At 41.8% G+C, this 23,801-nt stretch overlaps 1 protein-coding gene across 2 annotated transcripts in view; it reads right to left on the bottom strand.

Moving 5' to 3' along the window:
* Positions 1–7,415: 7,415 nt before the first annotated feature.
* The window catches only part of cngb1a (cyclic nucleotide gated channel subunit beta 1a), a 41,098-nt gene continuing 24,712 nt past the window's right edge, over positions 7,416–23,801 (bottom strand). For both annotated transcript variants that reach the window (XM_062561974.1, XM_037453069.2), the window contains exons 24-31: positions 22,338–22,479; positions 21,746–21,905; positions 19,745–19,842; positions 17,586–17,669; positions 17,290–17,408; positions 13,501–13,647; positions 11,183–11,375; positions 7,416–10,230 (exon numbers count right to left, since the gene is read on the bottom strand). In XM_062561974.1, the coding sequence (XP_062417958.1) occupies positions 10,036–10,230; positions 11,183–11,375; positions 13,501–13,647; positions 17,290–17,408; positions 17,586–17,669; positions 19,745–19,842; positions 21,746–21,905; positions 22,338–22,479 (1,138 nt within the window). In that variant the 3' untranslated portion in view covers positions 7,416–10,035. The remainder of the gene's footprint in view (positions 10,231–11,182; positions 11,376–13,500; positions 13,648–17,289; positions 17,409–17,585; positions 17,670–19,744; positions 19,843–21,745; positions 21,906–22,337; positions 22,480–23,801) is intronic.

Here is a 23,801-nt window from a genome sequence, read left to right on the forward strand (position 1 = left end):
GGTCACGTGACTATCAAGTTTCCCGGTAGCGAAAAGAAAAACATGGCGGACGGTCAGCATAATCTCCGTGAAAAACACAATATTTTAAGAAAGCATCAGCATTTGTATGCATTTCGATGGCATTTCTAGCGAGAAGTATGCGTTATTCTTTCATAATCTTCTATCAGAGACTGTAGAAGACCTTCCGTTTATTCGTTTCTGCGAAGATTTGAGTGTCTCTTTGAGAAAGCGTGGCTACGCAACGCCTTTAACGGCGCATTATTAAAAAAACACTTCCAGTGGGGGCGTTACCGTAAAGAAGCGTTCAGCCTTAAAGCCACTAATCGCCAAACAAAACAAACTCAAAGCACTCGAATCACATTATGACTTTTTAAACATAAATTCCGTTATTTTTATGAGTTTTCAATGAAAGAATGCATCATTTCCGGGGGTAGGCATGGCCGGGACATCCCGAATTATGGGCAATTTTGATTTGTCCAGCTTTTTGACAGCTCCAGTCCCGACTTCCAATCACAGCCTCCTAAATCAATGACGCGCCTAAAACTCTCGGATCGAACATTACGTCTTGTTTACATGGGAAAGGGGGGCGGGGCTTCGCCCTCAGAGCGGAGCGTCATTTCTCGCTCCACACGTCTCCTCTTTTTACTGGCCAGGAAAACGGGCGATCTATCCCACGTGGGTCTGGCTCCATTCCATTGGCTCTGACGAATCCATAGAGAGGCGGGACTTATAATTTGCCCGGCAAACGGAGAGATTTGAGCTGCATTGCTTCCACTGTGCGTGAAGTGGCCGTGAGGCCTCCACTAAAGTCTCTCTCTATTTGTTCTGCTTTACTCAATAAAAGTAAAACCTTTACAGATATACTGTCCACACACTAGGCTAACATAATGGAGACTTCCAGGCTTCGTCCTTTATGTTTTATGGGGATAAAGCCCCTGTAAGTAGTTTTTTCCCAAGCAAATCTGAGTTTCTTCTTTTTTTGTGTGTCCCATACAAATATCAAAATATATATACTGATTTTCACATCCAAACACACTCACTTATGTTCCCTTTTATCATGACAACAAGAAATTTCAAGATATACCTTTTGCTTTCATAAATATGACAGTTTTAGTGTGTAAATGCCCAGCAGTGTACGGTCCGAGGGCCCCTATCGGGCCACTTGTTAGATGGTTCGATTAGTCTATCACTACTATACTTTGATCTGACGACTAATTTGCACATCATGCTCGTACCGGCATGGCTTCGCCCTTCCCAGGCATAGTTCATCATCTTCCGGGGTCCTATAGCCAGTGTTGGGAAAGTTTACTTTCTACATTAACTAGTTCAAAGTTTAGTTTACAAATTTTAAAAAGGAACTAGTTCAGTTCATAATTCAAAATATTTGAACTAAGTTCACGGTTCCAAAAAATGAACTAGTTCAGTTCTTTTTTTCCATACGTTGCTGCGAGCTATTTTTTTTTTAAATTATTGCCACAGCCCAGAACCACAGACAGCAATTATTTTATCAGTTTTAACACTGAAGCGATGCATCAGATTTAATCTTCTTATCCAATTTGAATCCTTATCCAACCAGGGTTTACATTAGCATTGAGGGGACAGCATTTCCCTAATGATTCTTTGATGCTATGTTGCTGTCTATTCACTCCACACTAGCAGCAGTTGCAGAGTTTACCCCTACACTACATTCTCAAACACATGCTGCTTAAATGGTCTTTTTTAAATAAGGAATTATTAAAAGAAAAACAGGACAGTAATCATTAAGGTGCAAATGTTTGCAAAGAAAGGTCAGATTCCTCCCATCCTCACCGACCTTGTCAGTAACTTCATAAACTCTTTAAAATTATTATACGCCGCCTCTTTGCTACACTTATTAATGCGCGTTTATGGTGTGTTTTCTATAGAAATCTGGTACCCCATTGAACGATGTTAAGCTGAACGAACGCGCCGTTCATAGACACCAGAATGAACGAGAACAGTGACGTTCATCGGGCATTAATACAGTACGTTGAGTTCACGTTCGCCCAAAATATCAACAAGTTTATGAACGCGTTCAGGCACAACACTGTCCCAAAAGGGCCGGGATCGCACCTCACCCAGCATGCCTCGGCCTTCACTTTTTTCACTACAGAGTTTTGTTGCACCCTGTGACTCCGGCGTTAGACTCCTTCGACTGAGTTTTAAGATGGGTTGGATGGGTTACTGACTAAAATTTATGCCCCCACCCCCTAACTGCCTCAGGGCAAGTTGTAAATATAATAAGTCAAATAAGTCAAACAAGCAAGTTGTATCTGGTTTAACCCTTTTATTCCTGTAGGCGTTTTTTAGGTCTCATGCTGGAAATTGCATTTACACACAAAAACTAGGATAACGCATGTCTGATGATAGTGACAGTGAGTCTGTCGATCAAGATGAGGATGGAGACATAGTAGAGGTTGAAAATCCTCCTTGTTGAACACCCCACAATACATTCTGTGCTCCCTCTGGCATAACATTTCTAATGATATCATGTCCCCCCCTTCAGTATTTTAAGACATTCTTCAGGTTATTGTAGGCCAGTTGAATGTGTATGCCATAAAATTTGACACAAACAAGCCCTTTAAGTTTACATGTTTTGTATGTGGATTTTGTACATACAGTGTTGGTCATTTCATTTCTTTGTTTAATATTTTTGAATTTATGTTTGAATCCATTTGTGGTTAATGTGCTCAAAATGCACTACTTTCTTAATGCTTACATTGCTTGTTTGACTTATTATATTTACAAGTTACCCTGAGGCAACAGACCTAAATCAAGTTAGGGGGTGGGGGCATATATTTTAGTCGGTAACCCATCAAACCCATCTAACAAGTGGCCCGATAGGGGCCCTCGGACCGTACACTGCTGGGCATTTACACACTAAAACTGTCATATTTATGAAAGCAAAAGGTATATCTTGAAATTTCTTGTTGTCATGATAAAAGGGAACATAAGTGAGTGTGTTTGGATGTGAAAATCAGTATATATATTTTGATATTTGTATGGGACACACAAAAAAAGAAGAAACTCAGATTTGCTTGGGAAAAAACTACTTACAGGGGCTTTATCCCCATAAAACATAAAGGACGAAGCCTGGAAGTCTCCATTATGTTAGCCTAGTGTGTGGACAGTATATCTGTAAAGGTTTTACTTTTATTGAGTAAAGCAGAACAAATAGAGAGAGACTTTAGTGGAGGCCTCACGGCCACTTCACGCACAGTGGAAGCAATGCAGCTCAAATCTCTCCGTTTGCCGGGCAAATTATAAGTCCCGCCTCTCTATGGATTCGTCAGAGCCAATGGAATGGAGCCAGACCCACGTGGGATAGATCGCCCGTTTTCCTGGCCAGTAAAAAGAGGAGACGTGTGGAGCGAGAAATGACGCTCCGCTCTGAGGGCGAAGCCCCGCCCCCCTTTCCCATGTAAACAAGACGTAATGTTCGATCCGAGAGTTTTAGGCGCGTCATTGATTTAGGAGGCTGTGATTGGAAGTCGGGACTGGAGCTGTCAAAAAGCTGGACAAATCAAAATTGCCCATAATTCGGGATGTCCCGGCCATGCCTACCCCCGGAAATGATGCATTCTTTCATTGAAAACTCATAAAAATAACGGAATTTATGTTTAAAAAGTCATAATGTGATTCGAGTGCTTTGAGTTTGTTTTGTTTGGCGATTAGTGGCTTTAAGGCTGAACGCTTCTTTACGGTAACGCCCCCACTGGAAGTGTTTTTTTAATAATGCGCCGTTAAAGGCGTTGCGTAGCCACGCTTTCTCAAAGAGACACTCAAATCTTCGCAGAAACGAATAAACGGAAGGTCTTCTACAGTCTCTGATAGAAGATTATGAAAGAATAACGCATACTTCTCGCTAGAAATGCCATCGAAATGCATACAAATGCTGATGCTTTCTTAAAATATTGTGTTTTTCACGGAGATTATGCTGACCGTCCGCCATGTTTTTCTTTTCGCTACCGGGAAACTTGATAGTCACGTGACCTATTTGCAAAGCAATGTAAATGAATGGGCCAAAAGAAACGTAACATAGTAACGTTATTTTGGGGGGAAACGTAACATGACTACGTTTATCACGGTGGACCAACGTAGCCATTTCACGCTTTTTTTGGAGACTGGGTTGGGTAACCAGTGAAGAGAGGAGGAGTGAAGAAGGTTGAAGACCAGTGGAGCTGCTGCATTCTGGATGAGCTGCAGAGGTGGAATGGAGCAGGGAGACCTGCCAGGAGACAGTTACAATAGTCCAGGAGATGACAAGAGCCTGGATCAGTACCTGCGCCTCCTTCTGAGTGAGAAGGAGTCGTGTTCTCCTGATGTTGTAGAGCGTGGACCTACAGGATCCTGTTGATGCTGTGATGTTGGGGGTCAGGTGTCACACCGAGGTTCCAACAGTCAGAGGGGGCACGTGAGACCTTCCATTAGCAGAACTCCTCATTGACACATGTATTCTTCTTCTCTCCACACTGAGAACAGGAGCAGGCAGCCCATAGGGGATACCGTCAGTCCTAGTCACTTACAATTCACTTCACACTTACAATCGATGACCACGCTAAAAAACCTGCATCAAAATGCTGATGGCTACTCAGACAGATGTTTTGCAGATGCTGGACAGTGACATCATTGATGAGTGAGCTGCTGCAGAAACTACTCATGTAGTGAGGAAATAAGAACCATGATATTGTTTTTTTATTACCATGTGGCTGAAATGCAGCTGGGCCTGAGTGAGTTTAGGTTCTGTTACTTGACTTGTTTTGTTATGAACCTTCAACACCCCCCCCCCCCCCCACACACACACACACACCCAGCATGCAACAGTACTGATACCACTGATATTCACACCCGATCCTATGTTCTGTTTAAACATAGTTCATACTACCCTGTGGTTCCAGTCTCTTTATTGTTTATTGTGGTCTTTATTAGCTGCCATTCATTCCGTAAGACGTTTAACCCTCTGAAACTAGCACAGAGTTAATTATATAAACTATACCTACTTTGGATTGCTACAATACCAGTATAATTTTATTCCATGTGTCCATCCAGACAAATGGTGGATCCTAACGCTATAAAAAACATATATATAATTTCTTTGTAATCATTTAAAATAATGTTAAAGGTATTGGTATTTGTCCATACGTGCGATGATTGAGTGGGCCGGTCTAACAGTAACTCCTGGGCCAAATTTTTCCCCCTAACTGCCTCTGACTGACGATGATGAAGATGATGATGATGATGATGGAACATCCTGTGTTCAGCATTGTTTCTCTTTTCCCGCCTTTTCTTGTTTCTTCAGTCTTTCCTCTTTGGCTAAAACAATGAGAGCTTCCTCTGCGTATAGAAGTCATTTCCTGTATTTCTCTGGTTACCTTCAGAGTTTCCATTGGTGAATACATTCCACACAATCCTGTGTTTACCATCATAGTGGCCATTGGTGTGTATAGTTCACATGACCATGTGTTTGGAGCATGGAGTAGAGAGAGTGTGCTGGGAACTGCAAGGTTGGAACCCTGGCTGCTCCATGCTGCCCCATGTGGACATGTCCCTGAGCAAGGCACCCAGCCCCTAACTGCTGACGAAAATCATGGGTTAAAAACGCAATGTCGCTTTGGATAAAAGCGTCAGCTAAATGACATGTAATGTAATCTGCACACAATCTGCAGCATGAAGCCAGTATGATTCTCTGATTTGTGTTCCATTGTCATCAAACAATTAGTATTAAGATCAGTGGTGGCTGGTCCATAGAGAGCAATGAGGGCACCATGAGCGAAAATAATAATAATAATTAAAAAAATTGTTGTTCTTTACATTAAAAATATATTTTACAAATAGTCACTATTTGTGTCTTTGAAACGTGGATTATATACACCCAGTAATATTTGTAAATTCAAATGTATAAGCAAAATATATGCTTTTCCTGCACGTCCTCTCCGCTTGTCTCAGCTGGGCTCGGGCCGGGTCCCAAAGGGGCGGGTCTAAGAAGCAGTTAGCCAATCACTGATGAAGTTAATGAGCGACATTATAAACTACATAACGATTTGGGCCTAGCTTAACATAATGAATGTGCATCAGAAGTGCGAAAAAGGGGTTGTGCATTTGATTATGAAAAACTGTCTCTCTAGTGCCCCCTTTCCATGTTTAATTTTGGCGTCTTAGCTTACCTTTTTACCCCAATCACCGATTGACCTGAAATGATTCTACTTGAATCATGGTATGCAAATGCGCCTATTTACATTTTCAGCCATTTTGAATTTTGTGAAAAACACATTTTTCCAAACTCCGATTCTCCTGAAATTTCTCAGGAATTAATTATTTAGTTAATATCTAATAACACTAAGTAAAGGTTTTTGATATCTTATTTTGTTTTGAATTTATTTACCAATGAATTTGTTGGGGGTGTGGCCTAATAGTTAAATACTTATAACTTCAACCATATCTCCTCGACTCTCATTTTGGTAATGAAGTAGGAGACTGGGGTTCAATTCCAACAACTCTCACTCTATTATTTTTTTTAAATACAAGTCTACTTCTACTTCATCTCGTTTTCTGCCCTGACTGTATGGGGTACATTTTAAATGATTTAAACGCTTTCTGCTAATATCTGAATACAGCAAGGTCTGTAGTCTAATGGGTATGAATTTGGATAGCGTGTGGAGGTCCTTGGTTCATAACCCATTTGGACTAACTACTTTCTTTTCAAGTTGTTTTATTACGACCACGTGTTTGTACTTTGCAAGGGGAGGAAAAGGCCCGCTCATTGCTGCATGCAGCTTTAATTATTATATGATATTTGTATTGGATATTTATAATAGTTAAGATATGGTAGTTATATCATATTCTGAATATTGTTATGTATATTGTTAGGTTAAAGCTGGACCCAGGAGCAGACATGGAGTCGGGGTAAATGAATGCAGGAAGGCGATGTGAGCGGCGGTGGCTCCTCTGTTGCACAGGAGTCCATGGCAGTGGACGGAGAGGTTAGAAAATACCAAAAACCAGAAAATACAAAACCAACTCTTCAGTTTAAGGAAAGTGTAGAGCCGCGGTGATCAAGGAATAATCTGGCAATGAGTGGAGAGGAACCCAGGGCTCTTAAGCCTTGCTGATTGCCAGCAGGTGTGGAGATGCGCCAGGTGTGATGATGAACCCAGTTACACACACACACACACAGAGAGAGAGAGAGAAGAGAGAGGAGACATAACCGTATCTGGAGTCATGGTATAGACGTGACTTATATACAGTCATAATTAACGTTTCCTTTTTTTCATTATGATTACTTATACTCCCAAATCGTAGTTTGGACCACAGGTTCGTTATCCAACAGATCGACAAAAGGTCCACAAGCCGTCATTTCAATCACAGGTCCGTCATCCGTCAGTTGACAGCTGCTTCATCTCTGGGCTTCGCTTCTGCCCAGGTGTGCGTTAGAGTTAGAGGAGAAGCGCTTGTGTTCCAGCCTCCACGCTTTCAGCACTTGAGCTGCCGTACACCATGTAGTCACCGTCTCTGTCTGAGGAGTCCAGGGACATGAACAGCTGGCGCCTCAGAGACTGAACATGTCACAGTTTGGGATCCCTACATTTCAAACTGTTTTTGACCGGCAAATAACTGGCAAATTTCCCAAACCTCCGGAGCTCTTTCACTAACATTTGATTGGGGACCAACGACGAAAGACTGGACTGTGCGATCCGCATGGAGGAAGCTCACTGGGGGGAAACCTGCACAAGCCCGTCCGTGATGAACAGTCTGTACACAAGAAACTCCTATTTTAGGAACACCACCACAGCTTTAATCATCCTGGGGACAAAGCCCAGCTTATCGTGCCTGACTTGCTCACCGACAGCCAGCAACACCTCCTCCACTGTCACATAGTTATCCGGGGGGAGGTGGGGGTTCCGCACTCCCTGCTGGAGGAACCCATTCCTCCCGAAAACACCTTGACTAAGCCCTGATTACTCCACACACCAAGCAGTAAAACCGTTATCAAGACTAGACTGCATCATGAATATCAACAGAGGAATAAAACCCAGTTAGAGACCCCAAGATTAAGAACATTTTAATCTAGCGCCACTCTACATGAAGCTAAACATTTGAAGGGCTCAGGCATTGTTGTCAAGAGGACTTCCCTGAATCTATCTGCCAAAGAAGAAAAAAACACTAGCAATGAAGGCAGCTCCAGAGAGGTGATATTGCATATTTAAGATTTGATAAACTTATTGTCCACCCACTTACCCAAAACCCAATGTTTAGAGTCCGGCTCTTTAGTCTCCAACATAGGAATGTATTCAGTACTAAAAATGTGTTTATATCTGTATAGATGCACTGATTCATATACAATGGTTTACATACAACATATCTAATCTGGAAGGACCGACCGTTACACCTTTTGATCCCTTTACCGACTGTGGGTGAGTGGGGAGCGCAGCTGTCCTCCAATCAGAGGGTTGTTGGTCTGATCCCAGGCAAACCTGCATGTCAATGTGTCCTTGGGCAAGGCAATTGATCCCAGTATTTCTCCTCTAGCTGTGACTACAGTGTGTGATGTTAGTTACTGATGGGCAGGTGCCACTGTGTATGGCAGGTCCTGTCATCAGTGTGGTGAGAAGACCAGAAAAGCGCTGTACAAGTACCATTGTATGGAAATCTGGGTCAACAACAAAATTATATGAGTCACTGGTAAATGGACCGAGCCTAGATTTCCATTTTCTAATTTCTCCTTTCATGGTGAAACCAGTTGTATTATTTATGTTTCTCTGCCACAGTGAGTGGCATGAGTTGCAGAAAAGGTCATGAACGTTTTTAACCTTTGTGTTTCAATGAGTGTGTTTCCAATTTGAAGTTTCATTTAGGGAAGCTACTGGAGAAAGACAAACTGTAATAAAAAATATCATTCAACTCCTAAATCCTGTAGAAATAATTAAACCCATACAATTAGATCTGCAAAGATGTATTTCAGTGTAACATTTCTTGTAAGTGGAAATCATGAATTCAGGTGCTGCAAAGATATTGCCCCAAAAGACAAAATTTGGAAGACAATGTTGAAATTACTGCCTAAAGTTATGGTTCAAATTAAATAAGCTACTGTTGAATAGCAAAAAAACAAATCTTATTATTTTCAGTGGTAAAATATCATTCTTGAAGGATTTAATGAAAATGACAATTGAACCTTAATGTCATCTACAACATTTTTAGGAATTATTATTGAGGAAAGCTGAAGTTGGGTTTGGGTAAAGATATTGACAAAAATGATAAAGCAAAAATGATCTATCTATAAGGAAGGTTAGACATCTTGTCTCTGCAAACTGTCTCCTTTATCTTTACTACAGTATATTTTTTCCTTATCTTTCATGTTATAATATATAGTTTTGTACTTTTCCTACTTCTCCAGAAACGTTTTGAACACATTCAGCACATCTCAGCTACTCCTATTTTTAAGAAACTGTAGATTCTTACTATTAATGACATTAGTATTTCTTTAACTTCCATTTTTATTTATACAATACTTTTTGGTGAAGGAAATATTCCTAATCATTGCAAGACCTACTTCAAAGTTAAATTAAGTTTCACTCATACTCAACCTATCAATCTTGACATCTTCATCCTCCTAAATTACCGACTAGCAGAGGTCAATTTTCTATTAGATTTAAGGGAACCAAAATATGGGATGATTTATCCCACCAACAAAAAATGTCCCTCTATAAAATGTTTCAAAAAGTGCGTAAAAGAAATTCTAATTGCAGTTTTGTAAGAGTTTAAGTATTAGTGTTCACTTCTTTCTTGTTTTTGCTCTTATATCTACATTTATATTCACTTGAATTTTGGAAATAAAACATAAAAAAAGATCATGCAGGAGGTGGAACACAGTGAGGATCTCCAACATAAGAAGAAACCTGAGAACATTAGAGAGGTTTCTCTTGACACAGAGAATGTACTGGAATTTGTTGTCCCCTCCACCTGAAACCCTGGTGTCTTTTCTGAGGTTGCTGAAATGCATTCTGGGAAGCAGCAGGGTCTTCACTCCCCTCCGGGCGTGACCTCCACAGTGAGCAGCTCCTCCCCTCGCTGCCGAGGCGTCATCCTAATGAGCACTGAACTGTCGGCGCTCTCCGACACGGCGTCGTCGTCGTCGGTAGCCGCGGTGAGGGGAGGAACTGGGGAGCGGCGGTGCATCGGGGAGGGGGGCGGGGCCTGATAGGTGGGGGGAGGATCCTATGGGGAAGGAGGAGATGGAGGGAAGTAGACATTAGAGCTGGATCTGTTATTCCTTCCTTCCCTCTGTTCTTCTTTCCCTCCTTCTTTTCATTCCGAACTAAGAAAAGTGATCATTTGACTCCCATATTAGCTTCTCTGCACTGGCTCCTCTTACTGTGAAGTGAGGTTTACTCATATCACCCAAATGGATCCTCTCTCCTCTCCCTCTTCCACCGTCCACCCTACTATTCTTTGAGTTCCATGCGGTGACGGTTACTCAGTGGGTACAATTAAACATTGTTGTCCTCTACCGTCCGCCAGGCTTTTTGGGTCAATTCCTGGAAGAACTGGACATTCTCCTGTCCAACTTCCCTGAAAATGGCCCTCCGCTAATCCTTCTAGGAGACCTCAACATCCAGACAGAGAAGTCATCTGACCTCTTACTCCTACTCTCTTCTTTTGCTCTGTCACTCAATCCCTCTCCTCCTACTCACAAAGCTGCCAATCACCTTGACTACATCTTCCACATCTGGCCTCCTCTGTTCTCCCCTCAACAGACTCTTTCTCACTCTTACACCCGAACGTTGCCGCAGAGACTCTCCTAACAACTCTGTCCTCTTCTCTCGACTCTCTCTGTCCTCTTAAGACTCGACGGACCGGCAGATCCCTTCCGACTCGGTGGTTGTCTGAACCGCTGCGTGCCCGTAAGAGCCACTCTGCGAGCATCCGAAAGGAAATGGATAAAATAAATACAAACAACCTGACTGAATTTTGGGCTATACAAAATAAAATGAATTGAAGAAACAAATTCCTTCCTTCTAATACTCAGCAAGCACAATGCGTATCAATGGTCTCCTTATTTAACATATCTGTGAGATCAACTAAAAAAAGTAAAGGATTTGTTGATCTGCCAGACAGAGACAAGTTGAGACAAAACTTGTATCAGACGGATGAACAGGAGGTGTCTCACCTGTCTGTCTGTGCTCTCAGATGATTGGTAGGTCCTCCTCAGCTGGGTGAAGGCTCCTTCTAGTCCCGCCTGTTGTGAGACCTTCAGAGCCGCCTTGAACATCTCAGGTGTGTCTGGTCTCGGTGGAATAACCTGCACAGCCTCTTTGGCTCCGACTTTCTCTTCTGTCTTCTGGTCCTTGGTCAACATGGTCCTGCACAAACACAGAGACACAACAAGACGAGTCTGAACAGGAGTACGGAGGTGCTGGTTCTGACCGCAATAACAGAACCCACAACTCGTACCAACACACACAGCAACTCATCCATCCAGTCAGCTGCAGCACCATCATCTGACCCTCAGCAGAAGGATCAGCAAGCAGATCAGTCCTCTTATCCGCTTGCTGATCCTTCTCGTCCTGTCTGCACCACCAGGTACAGCAGATTACTGAGCTCATTGTATTCCTGGGCAGAAAGCACCAGATATCACATGACCGGAGGAGGAGGAGACAGAAGGGCAGGGATTATGGAGACGAAGGAGATATCAGGAGCCTATTGTATTTTTTTTCTTCTGGGGGGCTTTATGGTGTCGCAAAAATTGTTAAATATCACATGCATATCAACCCAGGTGAAATATTTGATATTTTTGGGGTCTTACATTTGGGTAAAAAGAAATGCCCCTATAGCGCCCCCTAGAACTATTAATGGGCAAATCTTTTTCGTCTTGACTTGAAAATTGGCACACATGCTCTACAAAATCAACCATGGCATCAAAATATGCTTGATTGGATTTCCTGCCATGTCCAATCCATGTCCAAATGAATGTTCCAATAATCCAGCCCCACCTAACTGCAACTGGAAGTTACATGATTTTTACTTTATACCCACAGAGTAATCACGTCCCTCTCAAAAGTCCTCAGAAAAGATCAAAGGACGAAAAAAAAGCTCACATTGACATCAACAAACGTAAGAAGTTCATGATGCCAGGCCATGAAGAATTTTATGTCTTGTGTCCCAGTGTTGGGAAAGATCACTTTCTACATGAACTATTTCAAAGTTCAGTTCACAAATTTTTCATTGAACGAATTTCGTTCATATTTTGGGCGAAGGTGAACTGAACGTACTGTATTAATGCCCGATGAACGTTACGGTGAACTCGTTCATTCTGGTGTCTATGAACGGCGCGTTCTTTCAGGTTAACATCGTTCAAAAAGGTTGCCAGATTTCTATAGAAAACACACCGCAAACGCGCCTTAATAAGTAGCGGAAAAAACACCCGATCTGGCAACACCAGCCTCCAGCGTCGCACCGCGCATGCGTCATCAAAAAAAAAGAAATGCATGGAGGCGACAGCTGCGTGTAGCAAAGAGACAGCGTATAATAATGAGTTTTATGAAGTTACTGACAAGGTCAGTGAGGATGGGAGGAATCTGACCTTTCTTTGCAAACATTTGCACCTTAATGATAACTATTGTGTTTTTATTCCTTATTTAAAAATGAGCATTCAAGCAGCATGTGTTTGAGAATGTACTGTAGGGGTGAACGCTGCAGCTGCTGCTAGTGTGGAGTGAATGGACAGCAACATTAAAGCAACAATCCCCTCAATGCTAATGTGAACCCTGGTTGGATAAGGATTCAAAATTAGATATGAAGATGAAATCTGATGCATAGCTTCAGTGTTAAAACTGATGAAATAATTACTGTCTGTGGTTCTGGGCTGTGGCAATAATTTTGAATAATAATAGCTTGCAGCAACATATGGAAAAAAAGAACTGAACTAGTTGGAACTGTGAACTTAGTTCAAATATTTAAATGTGGAACTATGAACTGAACTAGTTCATTTTAAAATTTGTGAACTGAACTTTGAACTAGTTCGTGTAGAAAGTGAACTTTCCCAACACTGCTAGAAACACCCCTGTTCACCTTGTTAGTGTCTTTCTTTCTAGATAAGTTCAGTGAGTTAGAGAATAATTGGAAAATAGTATAAACTATGAATTAATTATTCCACAACACAACATCACAGATACGGGAAGAAATCAAATATGACATTGCATCTCCCATTCAGCGTTGACATTCCATTCCAGTAGTAGTTTTGACTTTTGGCTTTGGCTGATCCATGATCAGCAATGTGCGGCATAGTGGGCGGAGAAAGGCGCTGGTTACCTGATAAACGGCAGGATTTGTAAATACGACAAAAACAAAAAAGTATCACAGCAAGCGCTACCTGTGCGTTTTCCGTGGCGCTGATAACGCTATGTTTACAAATGTACGTACATGAGGCCCAAGGTATCCAATGAGAGGTTAGGCAGTCAGAACCAGTGGGACAGGACTCGGTCTTACTTGGCTTTCTTGCGGAGGAGCTTCTGGGACTCTGGGTAGTTCACCAAGATTTCTGCCAAGTCTTTCTTATCCAGGATGAACAGGTTGGCAAATCCGTGCACCTTCACATTGGCGGTCCGTCGGTTCCCCCCCCCTCCTGCCAGCAGACTGACAGAGAAAGAGCCGTCACTCCTCAAAAAAAAAGTGTCTACTACCATCCTGGGAGAGGAATCCTCCTCTGGGTCCTCACTAAGGTTTCTTTCCTTTTTTTCTCCTGATCAAAGAGTTTTTTACAAATTTAGGCAAATAAAATTAATTGAAATCAAATAATCATGGCAAAAACTGACACCGCCCCTACTGCGAGGGCTACAAGCCCGGCAAAGTATTGCAGACAAGTTAAATGCATGCAGGTGTTTAAATGTATAGGCTCGTTTTATCATATGTATGTGTATATATTTATGTGTAGATGACCATTTAGAAGGAGGAGTACTTTAGGAACAACACAATATGCTTTCCAGGTGTTTTTATAATGTTTCATCAACTTTATTGATGATCTGACACAACACAGCGGCCTGCAAGTAGCACAGCGTGTTAAATGAAGTTATATAAAGTTTTGTCTTAATGTGACTGTGGTGGCGGGCGTGGTTTTGGCTCGGCTGCAGAGGGAGAGAGAGGGGGAGTGGCTCGGGGAACAGTGCCAGGTGCGAACACTTGACAACCAGCTGGGTTGAATTAACGTGTGTCCTCTCGCCCCTATAATAACAGTGAGGCGGGCGAGCGAGGAGGTGCGACCCCGAACGAGCGAGCGGGATACCGGCGCATTGTGGCAGAGCAAAAAATAAAGTATTTGAAACCCGCCACCCTGAGGTCCTGTGCCTTGTCTGTAACCCCCACGCACCCACACCGTACAGTGACGCTTTAGAAATGAACACTAAGGGATTCTGTATTAAAGCAATAAGGTAGGAGAGGCTGTACTATTGTAAGTCCATTATAAGAAAATGAAATCCAGCGTTCTGATTGGTCGAGCGCGAGTCACAGGGGGTGCAGTGACAGGCAGGGGAGGCACTGTCATCATGACATGTAAAGAAAAATTATAAAAAATATATATATGTCCACTGATCTGTGATAGAAGTGTAATTATTAGATTCCAATCAATCATAGGATCATTATGGGCAATATCGCTGAATTTGTGTATTTTCCTGTCCAAATATGGGGAGGCGACAGCGACGAGCTGCGCCTCCTCTCGGATTGCCAATCCCTCATAAACCCCGGTTGAGCTGCTCATGTTTTTGCTCAGTTTGAGCATGTGTAATTAATGTCTGTATATCACCAATGTAATCGTTTCATCACATGTCCTCACACCCCATAGTAGCGAACATCAAGTGCACATCCTTTAAGACTGAAAAGTCTGAATCGGACCAACCAAAGACGACTGACCCCAACCAATAATGTCTAATGAGACAAAGAGACTGTCGAAACTAAAAGATAAAGAGGACTTTTGAACAAAGTCATAGAGATGTTTGTCCCTCTCTGAATATCGCCATGTTCCCATCATGCGAACGGCATGTCACGTGATCTGAAGGCTTCCCAACGGACTGACATGTTCTGTGAGCAAGGTTACACATTTACAGTTTATCTTTTGTTATAGTTTGTCCTTAAGAGACATTTTTTCCCTTACATTACTTTTACTTTTATACTTAAAGTAGTTTTGAAACCAGTACTTTTATACTTTTCTCAAGTAAAAAGTATGAGTTGATACTTCAACTTCTACAAACGTATTTTTAAACCAATGTGAATACTTTTGACACCTCTGCCGTTCGGCCACCTGCCCTCTTTACCCCATCCCATTTTCTACAATCTATTGCTACTGACCTTCTTCCTTTCCTCACCTGTCTCCTTAACAAAGCTCTGTTATGTGGCTGTTTTCCCAACTCTCTGAAGGATACAAGTTAACCCACTCCTGAAGAAACTCCCTCAAGTCCAGTCTCCATCCATCCCAACATCAAGCTGCTTGTTCCTCACTGAGAGCAAAACACTGGACTAGATCTCCACTCTTTGCTGTCCTGCTCCTAGATAGTGGAAGGAGCTCTGTGATGACATCAGGACCACAGAGAGCCTTCACATCTTCACACTGAAGACACACCTCTTCTTACTAAACACTAACACACTGTAGACCTTAAACTGGACTCATAATGGATCTTATCTGTAACATGTTTTGAAACGGCTTATTTGACTTTCTTTTTCTTCTGAGTTTGTTTCTTTGTGGTTGAAATGTATGTATTGTAAGTCCCTGACATCTAATGGAATATCCTCTCCGCATTTCTCAGCTGGGCTCGGGCCGGGTCCAAAAGGCAGGTCTAAGAAGCAGTTTAGCTAATCACTGATAAAGATAAGTGACTGACATAATATCATTTTAGTGTCCTAAAATACATTAAGCTTTGGGTCAGCCTTACGCTGCGCTCTTGTCAGAGTCTCGAGAGGCACCATTTAAACAACATAACAATGACGAGCACAGCCACTATTTGTCCAAGAAGATGGGACCTGAACTCGGTACATTCTCCCCTCCAAAACCTGTTTAAGAGACGAATTCAGTGAAACTAGAGGTTAAACAGCTGGAGATCAGCCCGACCTCACAATTCGACAACAGACCGGCGTGAAAGGAAACCCGCACATACGAAGCTTCTGTAGAGATGCTACACAGGTGTGTTTGGCTAGCTAGTTAGCTTTGTGCTAATGTTCCCATGCTCACTTTTTAAATCGATGGGGGCAGAATACAGCACCGACAGGTACGTGAGAAAGGGACATGAAGCACTGGTCAGAAAAGAATAATGAAAGATAATAGGGAACACCGAACACACCTAGGTAACGCCACTCCTGTAGTCTCTAGTAATTACAATAATAATAATAACGTGCAGACTCCGTCACGTCACCGTGTTAAAGTTCGCTACCCAGCTGCGACCAACACAGGACACACAACCAGGAGCTGGATCCAAAATAATTAATTGTGTGATGTTTTGTGGGGCTTTTTATATATATATCCAGCGGGTGAAATAAGTATTGAACACATTTTTCTCAGTAAATATATTTCCAAAGGAGCTATTGACGTGACATTTCACCAGATGTTGGTAACAACCCAAGTAATACATACATACAATGAACCAAAACAAAGAAGTTCAGGAATAAAGTTATGTGTAATAATGTGAAATGACACAGGGAATAAGTATTGCACACACTTACTGATATTTATTCAATACTTTGTACAAAAGCCTTTGTTGGTAATGGTTGAATCTCAGCCGCTCCACGTCTTTACCTAACTGAAGAGTTGTTTTTTCTACTTTCTTAGCATTGCGCTTTCTATGTCAAACTTCCCCTTCTACTTTGCATTTAACGTTAAGTTGTCTGCGATACTTTGTCGGGCTTGTAGACCTAGCAGGGGGCGCTGTCAGTTTTTGCCATGATTATATGATTCATTTAATTTAATTTTGTATAGCACAATATCGCAAATTTGGGTGGAAGACAGTCAGAAATTATTCATATACACATATTATCTCCTCATATGCGTTCATCATCATCTCCTGATCATCTTCCTTTGAGTTTATTTGCTGTTGTACTGTTAAAAAATCCCGGTTTTGATGATCGACTCTTCTGCCTTCTGACGCAGGGCGATTATACTGATGACTGACATCGGGTTCAAATTAACTAACCACAACCTTTAACGAGAGGCTCTGGTTACATGTTCCAGTGGGAATGAAGCCACCTGCTGGTTCAAGAACCAACACGCACTCATTAAACAACATAAACAGCTCTGACCTGATCTCTCCAAACACAGAACCAGATCTGATGGTAACAAACACCGTCTGCAGGTCTGGACCGCCGACCACCTGAACCTCCCCCTGTTTAATGATGTACATCTCCCTGCCGATCTCCCCCTGCAACACACACAAACAGACACAGGTACACACAACCACATACACACATTTGAACGATTTATTAAGAACAGCACCAGGGTAAAGATGCCAAAGGGTACACTCACAATATAATAAACCAATAAAATATAGTGTGCAGACACACACACACGCACGCACATTCACGGGTGTGTTGCTCACCTTCTTACAGACAAAATCACCGGGCAGGTAAACAACTGACTTGAGCCTCGTCAGCAGGTCGAACACCATCTGTCTGTCACAGCCCTGAGAGACAGAAAGATGCTGTTTAACTTTATGGCTGCTATTTTAAGAGATTCTCTGTATTTATGGAAAACCTTCTTGAGCCCTACGTGGTGAACACTGCACGCCGCAGCCAAGCATTGACTGTCCCGTGGACTGTCTCACACACTGTCTCACAGTGTGAGGCACTTAAAATTAGCCTATTTTACTAAGACTTACGCATTTAACTTTTCTGAAATATTTGCCCTGCTTCTTGTCCGCTGCGCTGTAACATGCAACATTCTCTGTTCCAAAAACCTCAAACAGGCACAGGAAAAACTCCCTAAAAAATGACAAACCATTCGATGGCGAAAAAAAGAAGCAACCTTAGTGAGAACCCAGAGAAGGATTCTTCTCCTGGGATGAAGAGACTACAATGATGAATAATATATATACAGTGGGCATGGAAAGTATTCAGAAGCCTTTACATTTTTCACTTTGCATAGCAGCCATTTGCTAAAATCAAAAAAGTTCATTTTATTTCTCATTAATGTACACTCAGCACCCCATTTTGACAGAAAGAAACAGAAATGTAGAGATTTGCTCGTCAGAGCAAATGGTGGCGCTTGGAGTAGTGTGATGTGCTGTGAGCCGCAAGGTTGGCGGTTCGAATCCCAGCTGCCGCATGTGCCATGTCGAAGTGTCCCTGAGCAAGACACCTAACCCCTGATTGCAAATTCAAAGGACGAAAGTAAGCCATGGGTTAAAATGCAATGTAGCTAAATGACATGTAATGAAAAATAAGAATCTTGAGGTTGAAGGAACTTCCCAAGGAGATCACAGACAGAATAGTGACAAGGCACAGATCTGACCACGGTTACAAAATTTCTGCAGCTCTCAAGGTTCCTAAGAGAGCTCAGTGGCCTCCTTAAATGGAAGAAGTTGAGGATGACCAGAACTCTTCCTTAGACCTGGCAATCCAGCCAAACTGAGCAATTGTGGGAGAAGAGCCTTGGTGAGAGAGGTAAAGAAGAACCCAAAGCTCACTGTGGCTGAGCTCCAGAGATGCTGTAGAGAGATGGGAGAAAGTTCCACAAAGTCAACTATTACTGCAGCCCTCCACCAGTCGGGGCTTTATGGCAGAGTGGCCCGACGGAAGCCTCTCCTCTGTGCAAGACATATGAAAACCTGCATAGTTTGCCAAAAAACACATGAAGGACTCCCAGACTATGAAAAATAAGATTCTCTGGTCTATAAAAGGAACTTTTTTGATTTTAGCAAATGGCTGCAATGACACAAAGAGTGAAAAATGTAAAGGGGTCTGAATTCTTTCCATAGCCACTGTATACTCATTCACCCATACACATAAACATACACACGTACTTCAACTCCTAGTTCTATATGGTCATCTACACAAACATACAGTGAGGAAAATAAGTATTTGAACACCCTGCCATTTTGCAAGTTCTCCCACTTAGAAATCATGGAGGGGTCTGAAATTGTCATCGTAGGTGCATGTCCACTGTGAGAGACATAATCTAAAAACAACAATGTTTGATTTTTTAACTATTTATTTGTATCCATCCATCCTGGAAATCCTCCATGATTTCCAAGTGGGAGAACCTGCAAAATAGCAGGGTGTTCAAATACTTATTTTCCTCACTGTATATATACATACGGAGGAGGATACTTCCCCCGAGATGGATGTACAGAATGAACAATGTAAAAGATGTACAATACGTTCAATTCCTACGACAGAAATTATTCAAATACACATATTATGGTCTTGAACTTCCTTTGAGTTTATTTGCCGTTGTACTGTTAGAGAATCATGGTTAGTGAGATCGGTGATCGCACACATGCAATTATCCTGATGGCTGAGATGTGGTTCAAATGAATGAGACTGAGAGGCGACCAGCCTTTGAAGAACCAAGACAGCCTGACTTCAATCATCTGGTTAATTTGAGCTGGCTAAGAGGACATTTGATTGACTTAGTTGAAACACGTACGAGTAACTGGGCCCTGTTCATAGATGGGTCATGTTCATGTTATGTAGTCATATGTTTGTCATATGAAGATGTTTACGTGTATACATTGTACATTATATAGTTGTTTAGTACCTGAAACAAGGCAACTTTGCTGACGATGGAGTAGTTGACGTCTACAGCCATGTCCAGCCTCATCTTAGCGGGAAGCTGCACCAGAAGCTCCTGTTCATCTGCAGAATAAATATCACAAAGCTCTGTGTACCCGAACACACCGCGAGACATTCAGGGACCTCTCTGAGTGGCTGTAGATGAATATGAAGTACGTAAGTATTTTGATGTAGTGTTAATATTTACTCTGCAAATAGAAATGTAATAAATGCATGTTGATATTTAGGTCACTAATCTTAACAAAAAACAAACAGAAATACATGGGCAAAATCTCAAAACAAAAGCATTTTAGCAAAAAGCAAAATTAAAACATTACCTAAGTTGTATTTAGGGCTGCAACAACGAATCGATGAAATCGATTAAAATCGATTATTAAAAGCGTTGGCAACGAATTTCATTATCGATTCGTTGTGTCGCGCGACTATTATGTTTGAGTATTAAAAGAAAGTTGCGCGCGCCGCGCAGAGCTGAGAAAAAAAAGTTGAGCGCTCGCGCAGCAGAACAGAAGAAAAAAAGCTCCGCCCAGCAGAGCGTTGCTAAGAAAAATAAATAAAAAAGAGCAGAGCTGAGGTAAAGGAAAGACCATCGGAGAGACCCGTAATACTGTTCTGAAACATGCGGAGGCAGAGAAACCAATGTGACCTAAATCCTCCCAGGTATTTCACACTGAAATGGGGGGTGCGGGTCCTAGCGGGCAACGGGGGGGTGGCTGCGGTTTTCTTTGCAGCGCCAGTAGTTTTACGTTCTAATCGCCACGCTCGACTTCAAGGTGTAACCTTTATTATTGTTCGGTCAGAAACAGCGCGCCCAGTGACGGGTGGTGCAGCAATATTGTTGTCCGGGTGGAAATCAGGAGAAAGGTCGGTCCGGGATATTTTCGGGAGGGGCTTTGAAATTCGGGAGGGTTTACATGTCTCATTGTAAAAAGCGACATGGCCTGGCACGGGAGCACCACGGCAATGATTCATGATTTTGTGCCTAATATATTTAATTTGGCGGCTGTAAAGTATACATCATGCGATGTGTGTATGTTTTTTGTGTTAGTCCATTTTATTTGCTTACTTAGGGATGTTCAAGGAGCAATCTGTTTAAAACAAAACATATTTAGAAAGTGCACAGTCAGTTCTATTTTTCAATAAAGGGTTGGAAATTAATGTTTTTACATTTTTTATTTTTTTATCCGATTCATCGATTAATCGAACAAATAATCGACAGATGAATCGATTATTAAAATAATCGTTAGTTGCAGCTCTAGTTGTATTAATGTTTCAGTATCAAATTAGCATCTTAAACTCCCCAAGAAAAGGGATCAGATTACTCCTGTATTAGCTTTAAAAGTAGGATGGGGGCCAGAGCCTTCAGTTATCAAGCTCCTCTTTAGTGGAACCAGCTTCTACTTTCAGTCCGGGGGGCAGATTCAGTCGGCTCATTTAAGATAAAGCTTAAAACTTATAGTTAGAGCTGGCTCAGGTCAGCCTGGACCAGCCCTTAGTTAAGCTGCTCTAGGCCTAGACTGCTGGAGGACTTCTTAGGACACACTGAGTATCTGTCTATCTCTGTATCTGGTTCTATCTGGACCCTGTTCCTGCCATAGACCTGCTGACAACTGATGCTGCTTTTAACATCTGTATTATGTTAGATATTAATCACATTACTATTATTGTCATCATAAAACAACATTACCCGCTTTGCTCCTTTCCTGAAGTCTTTGTACTTTCCCTCCCCACTTTGTGGATGGTGGTTGTCCTGCCATGCACCTGGCTTACTACTCTCAATATTAGAAAACTAATAACAACATAACCCAATCAATTATATTAAATACACAATAACTAAAGACGATCTGTTGAAAGCCCAGAAACAGCTGTCATTAGCTGTCATTTTTGCTAGATTTCAATTGTGATTATACACCTTCTCACCCGCTGCCTGTATGGCTACACCTGTACAGAAGCGGAGAAGCCCTCTTACCCAGCATGCCCTGGATCTTCCAGGTGTAGTCGTACCAGGTCTTGATGCGGTTCTGGACCTGTCCGGGGATGTGGTAGGAGTTCATGTACTGGATGGTGCTATCCATGCAGGCTCGGTAGTAGTTCTCTCCAGCGGTCGCAGCTCCGACCACATCTCTCATCTGAGATAAATCAATGAGGGTAATTAAGGACAAAAAGGCTCTTTCTCTATTGATCAGCAGCGGCTAAATAGCTTGTGCAAGTAATAGTTTTTCATGTAAATTCAAACCAGATTGCCTTTTAAGTTCAAAGGGTGTGATTTTTCAAAAGATATTTTCTGTTATTATCTACCAAAGATCTTCCTCTTTGCCAGTGTTATGCTACATTTTGTAAAAAGAAAAACAAATTTAATGATATCTTAAGAGACAAAATGAAATACCAAAGTATGGTTAACATTTTGTACTAACTTTTCATCTGCCTGTCAAGTTTCAATTGTTTTGTTATAAAGAGTTATTTTATCTCATATACTGCAATCACACTGTCCTCACGCTGTAATCATGCTATAATCATACTTTTTTACCTTATTGATATCATAATCACTATAAATGACCGACCTGCCCGATCATGATCGAAAAGGCAAAGACCCCAACAAAGTAGTTGATGAGCTGGAAGCAGATCTCAAAGACGGTGGTGGGGTCAGGAAGTCCTCCGATGGTAATCAATGTCTTCACCGCAAAGTAGTAACAGCGGATATAGCTGTAGGGAGAACAAAGTTCTATCTATTTATTTATATATATCAGCTTGGCATGTCAACATCTGTAGTCGTTTGAGTCCTCGGGACATAAATAATCATTTTTATCAAGTTAATTGAACTGATTTTTATGTTTTATCTCAAAGCATTTCATTAAAAACATGTCCTTCATGGTTTAACTCATTCAAGAAAACACATTGTGTTCATCTTTGATCTCCAACTAGCATCCTTTCTCATCAAATAAATGAATTCATCAGTTTGCAGACTTCTACTGCCTCGCATTACATAACAGGAGTGTTTTCATTCACAGTGCCGCTGCTCTAGGAATAAACATATTCTTAACTCTTTTGCATCTGTTAAAAATGTATTACACTTCCTCCCGCAGAGCATCTGAAAGCACAAACAGAATATAGACCTTGCATTTGTGCACTGCTTCTCTGCTGACAATCGGACCATAATTTGATTTATTGACATTGTCCTTTAATCGGGAAGCTGCAGATTCTGTCCAAGACTGTTGGTGTGTGGTATAATCAAATGTTAGATTTCATTCTGTTCCAAAGTCCTTATATGAACACTATTACTGGTTACGGGATCAATAATCACAGCTTGCCTTGGATCAATGTACATGAAAGTTTCTGCATCACACGAGCATCCTCGCTCCGCTTGCACTGAGTAGTCCTGAGAACTGTAGTCCAGCCATTCAAATGAATGTTGAGTCGGTCTGACAGCAGTTAAAGCGCCTTTCTGTAAACATGGCAGCAGGCCTTGATGGTGTCCATCCACACACCCTGAAGTTCTGCGATGACCTGGCCTTCAACAGGAGGTTGAATCCTTTGTCAGCTAGTGTAATGAAAGTTTCTTAAAACAAAATGTTGGAAAAATCTAAGAGTTGGTTATTGATTTAAGAAGGAAGAAGGAGGAGGTTCCCCGAGTGATAAGTTCGGGTCAACAGGTAGAAATTGCTGAGTCTTATAAATATCTTGGGTTTTATCTGGACTGTAAGTTCAACTGTAAAATAACACCCATGCTGTTTTAAGAAGGATCAGTCAAGACTTTTCTTCTTAAGGATGCTTGGATCTTTTGATATCACCTGAAAGCATCTCCCTGTCGGCCTAACCGTTCGCCCGTCGGATCTTCACAAGGTCTTTCATTCCAGGAGCAGTTCCATTTGTTAGTGAACACATGTAATGTTTAGCATCCTTCTGATGTCATGTTTAATAAGCCATCTTCTTGGTTTGTTCCTTGAAATGTGTTTCTGGTCAGTTATGTGTCTATGGTCTGTATGAGTCTGTAGAATTTTTGGGTGGCAAATGAGTTTCCAGACTGG

Source organism: Pungitius pungitius, chromosome 4, assembly GCF_949316345.1.
Source record: "Pungitius pungitius chromosome 4, fPunPun2.1, whole genome shotgun sequence".
NCBI classification, from domain to species: Eukaryota; Metazoa; Chordata; class Actinopteri; order Perciformes; family Gasterosteidae; genus Pungitius; species Pungitius pungitius.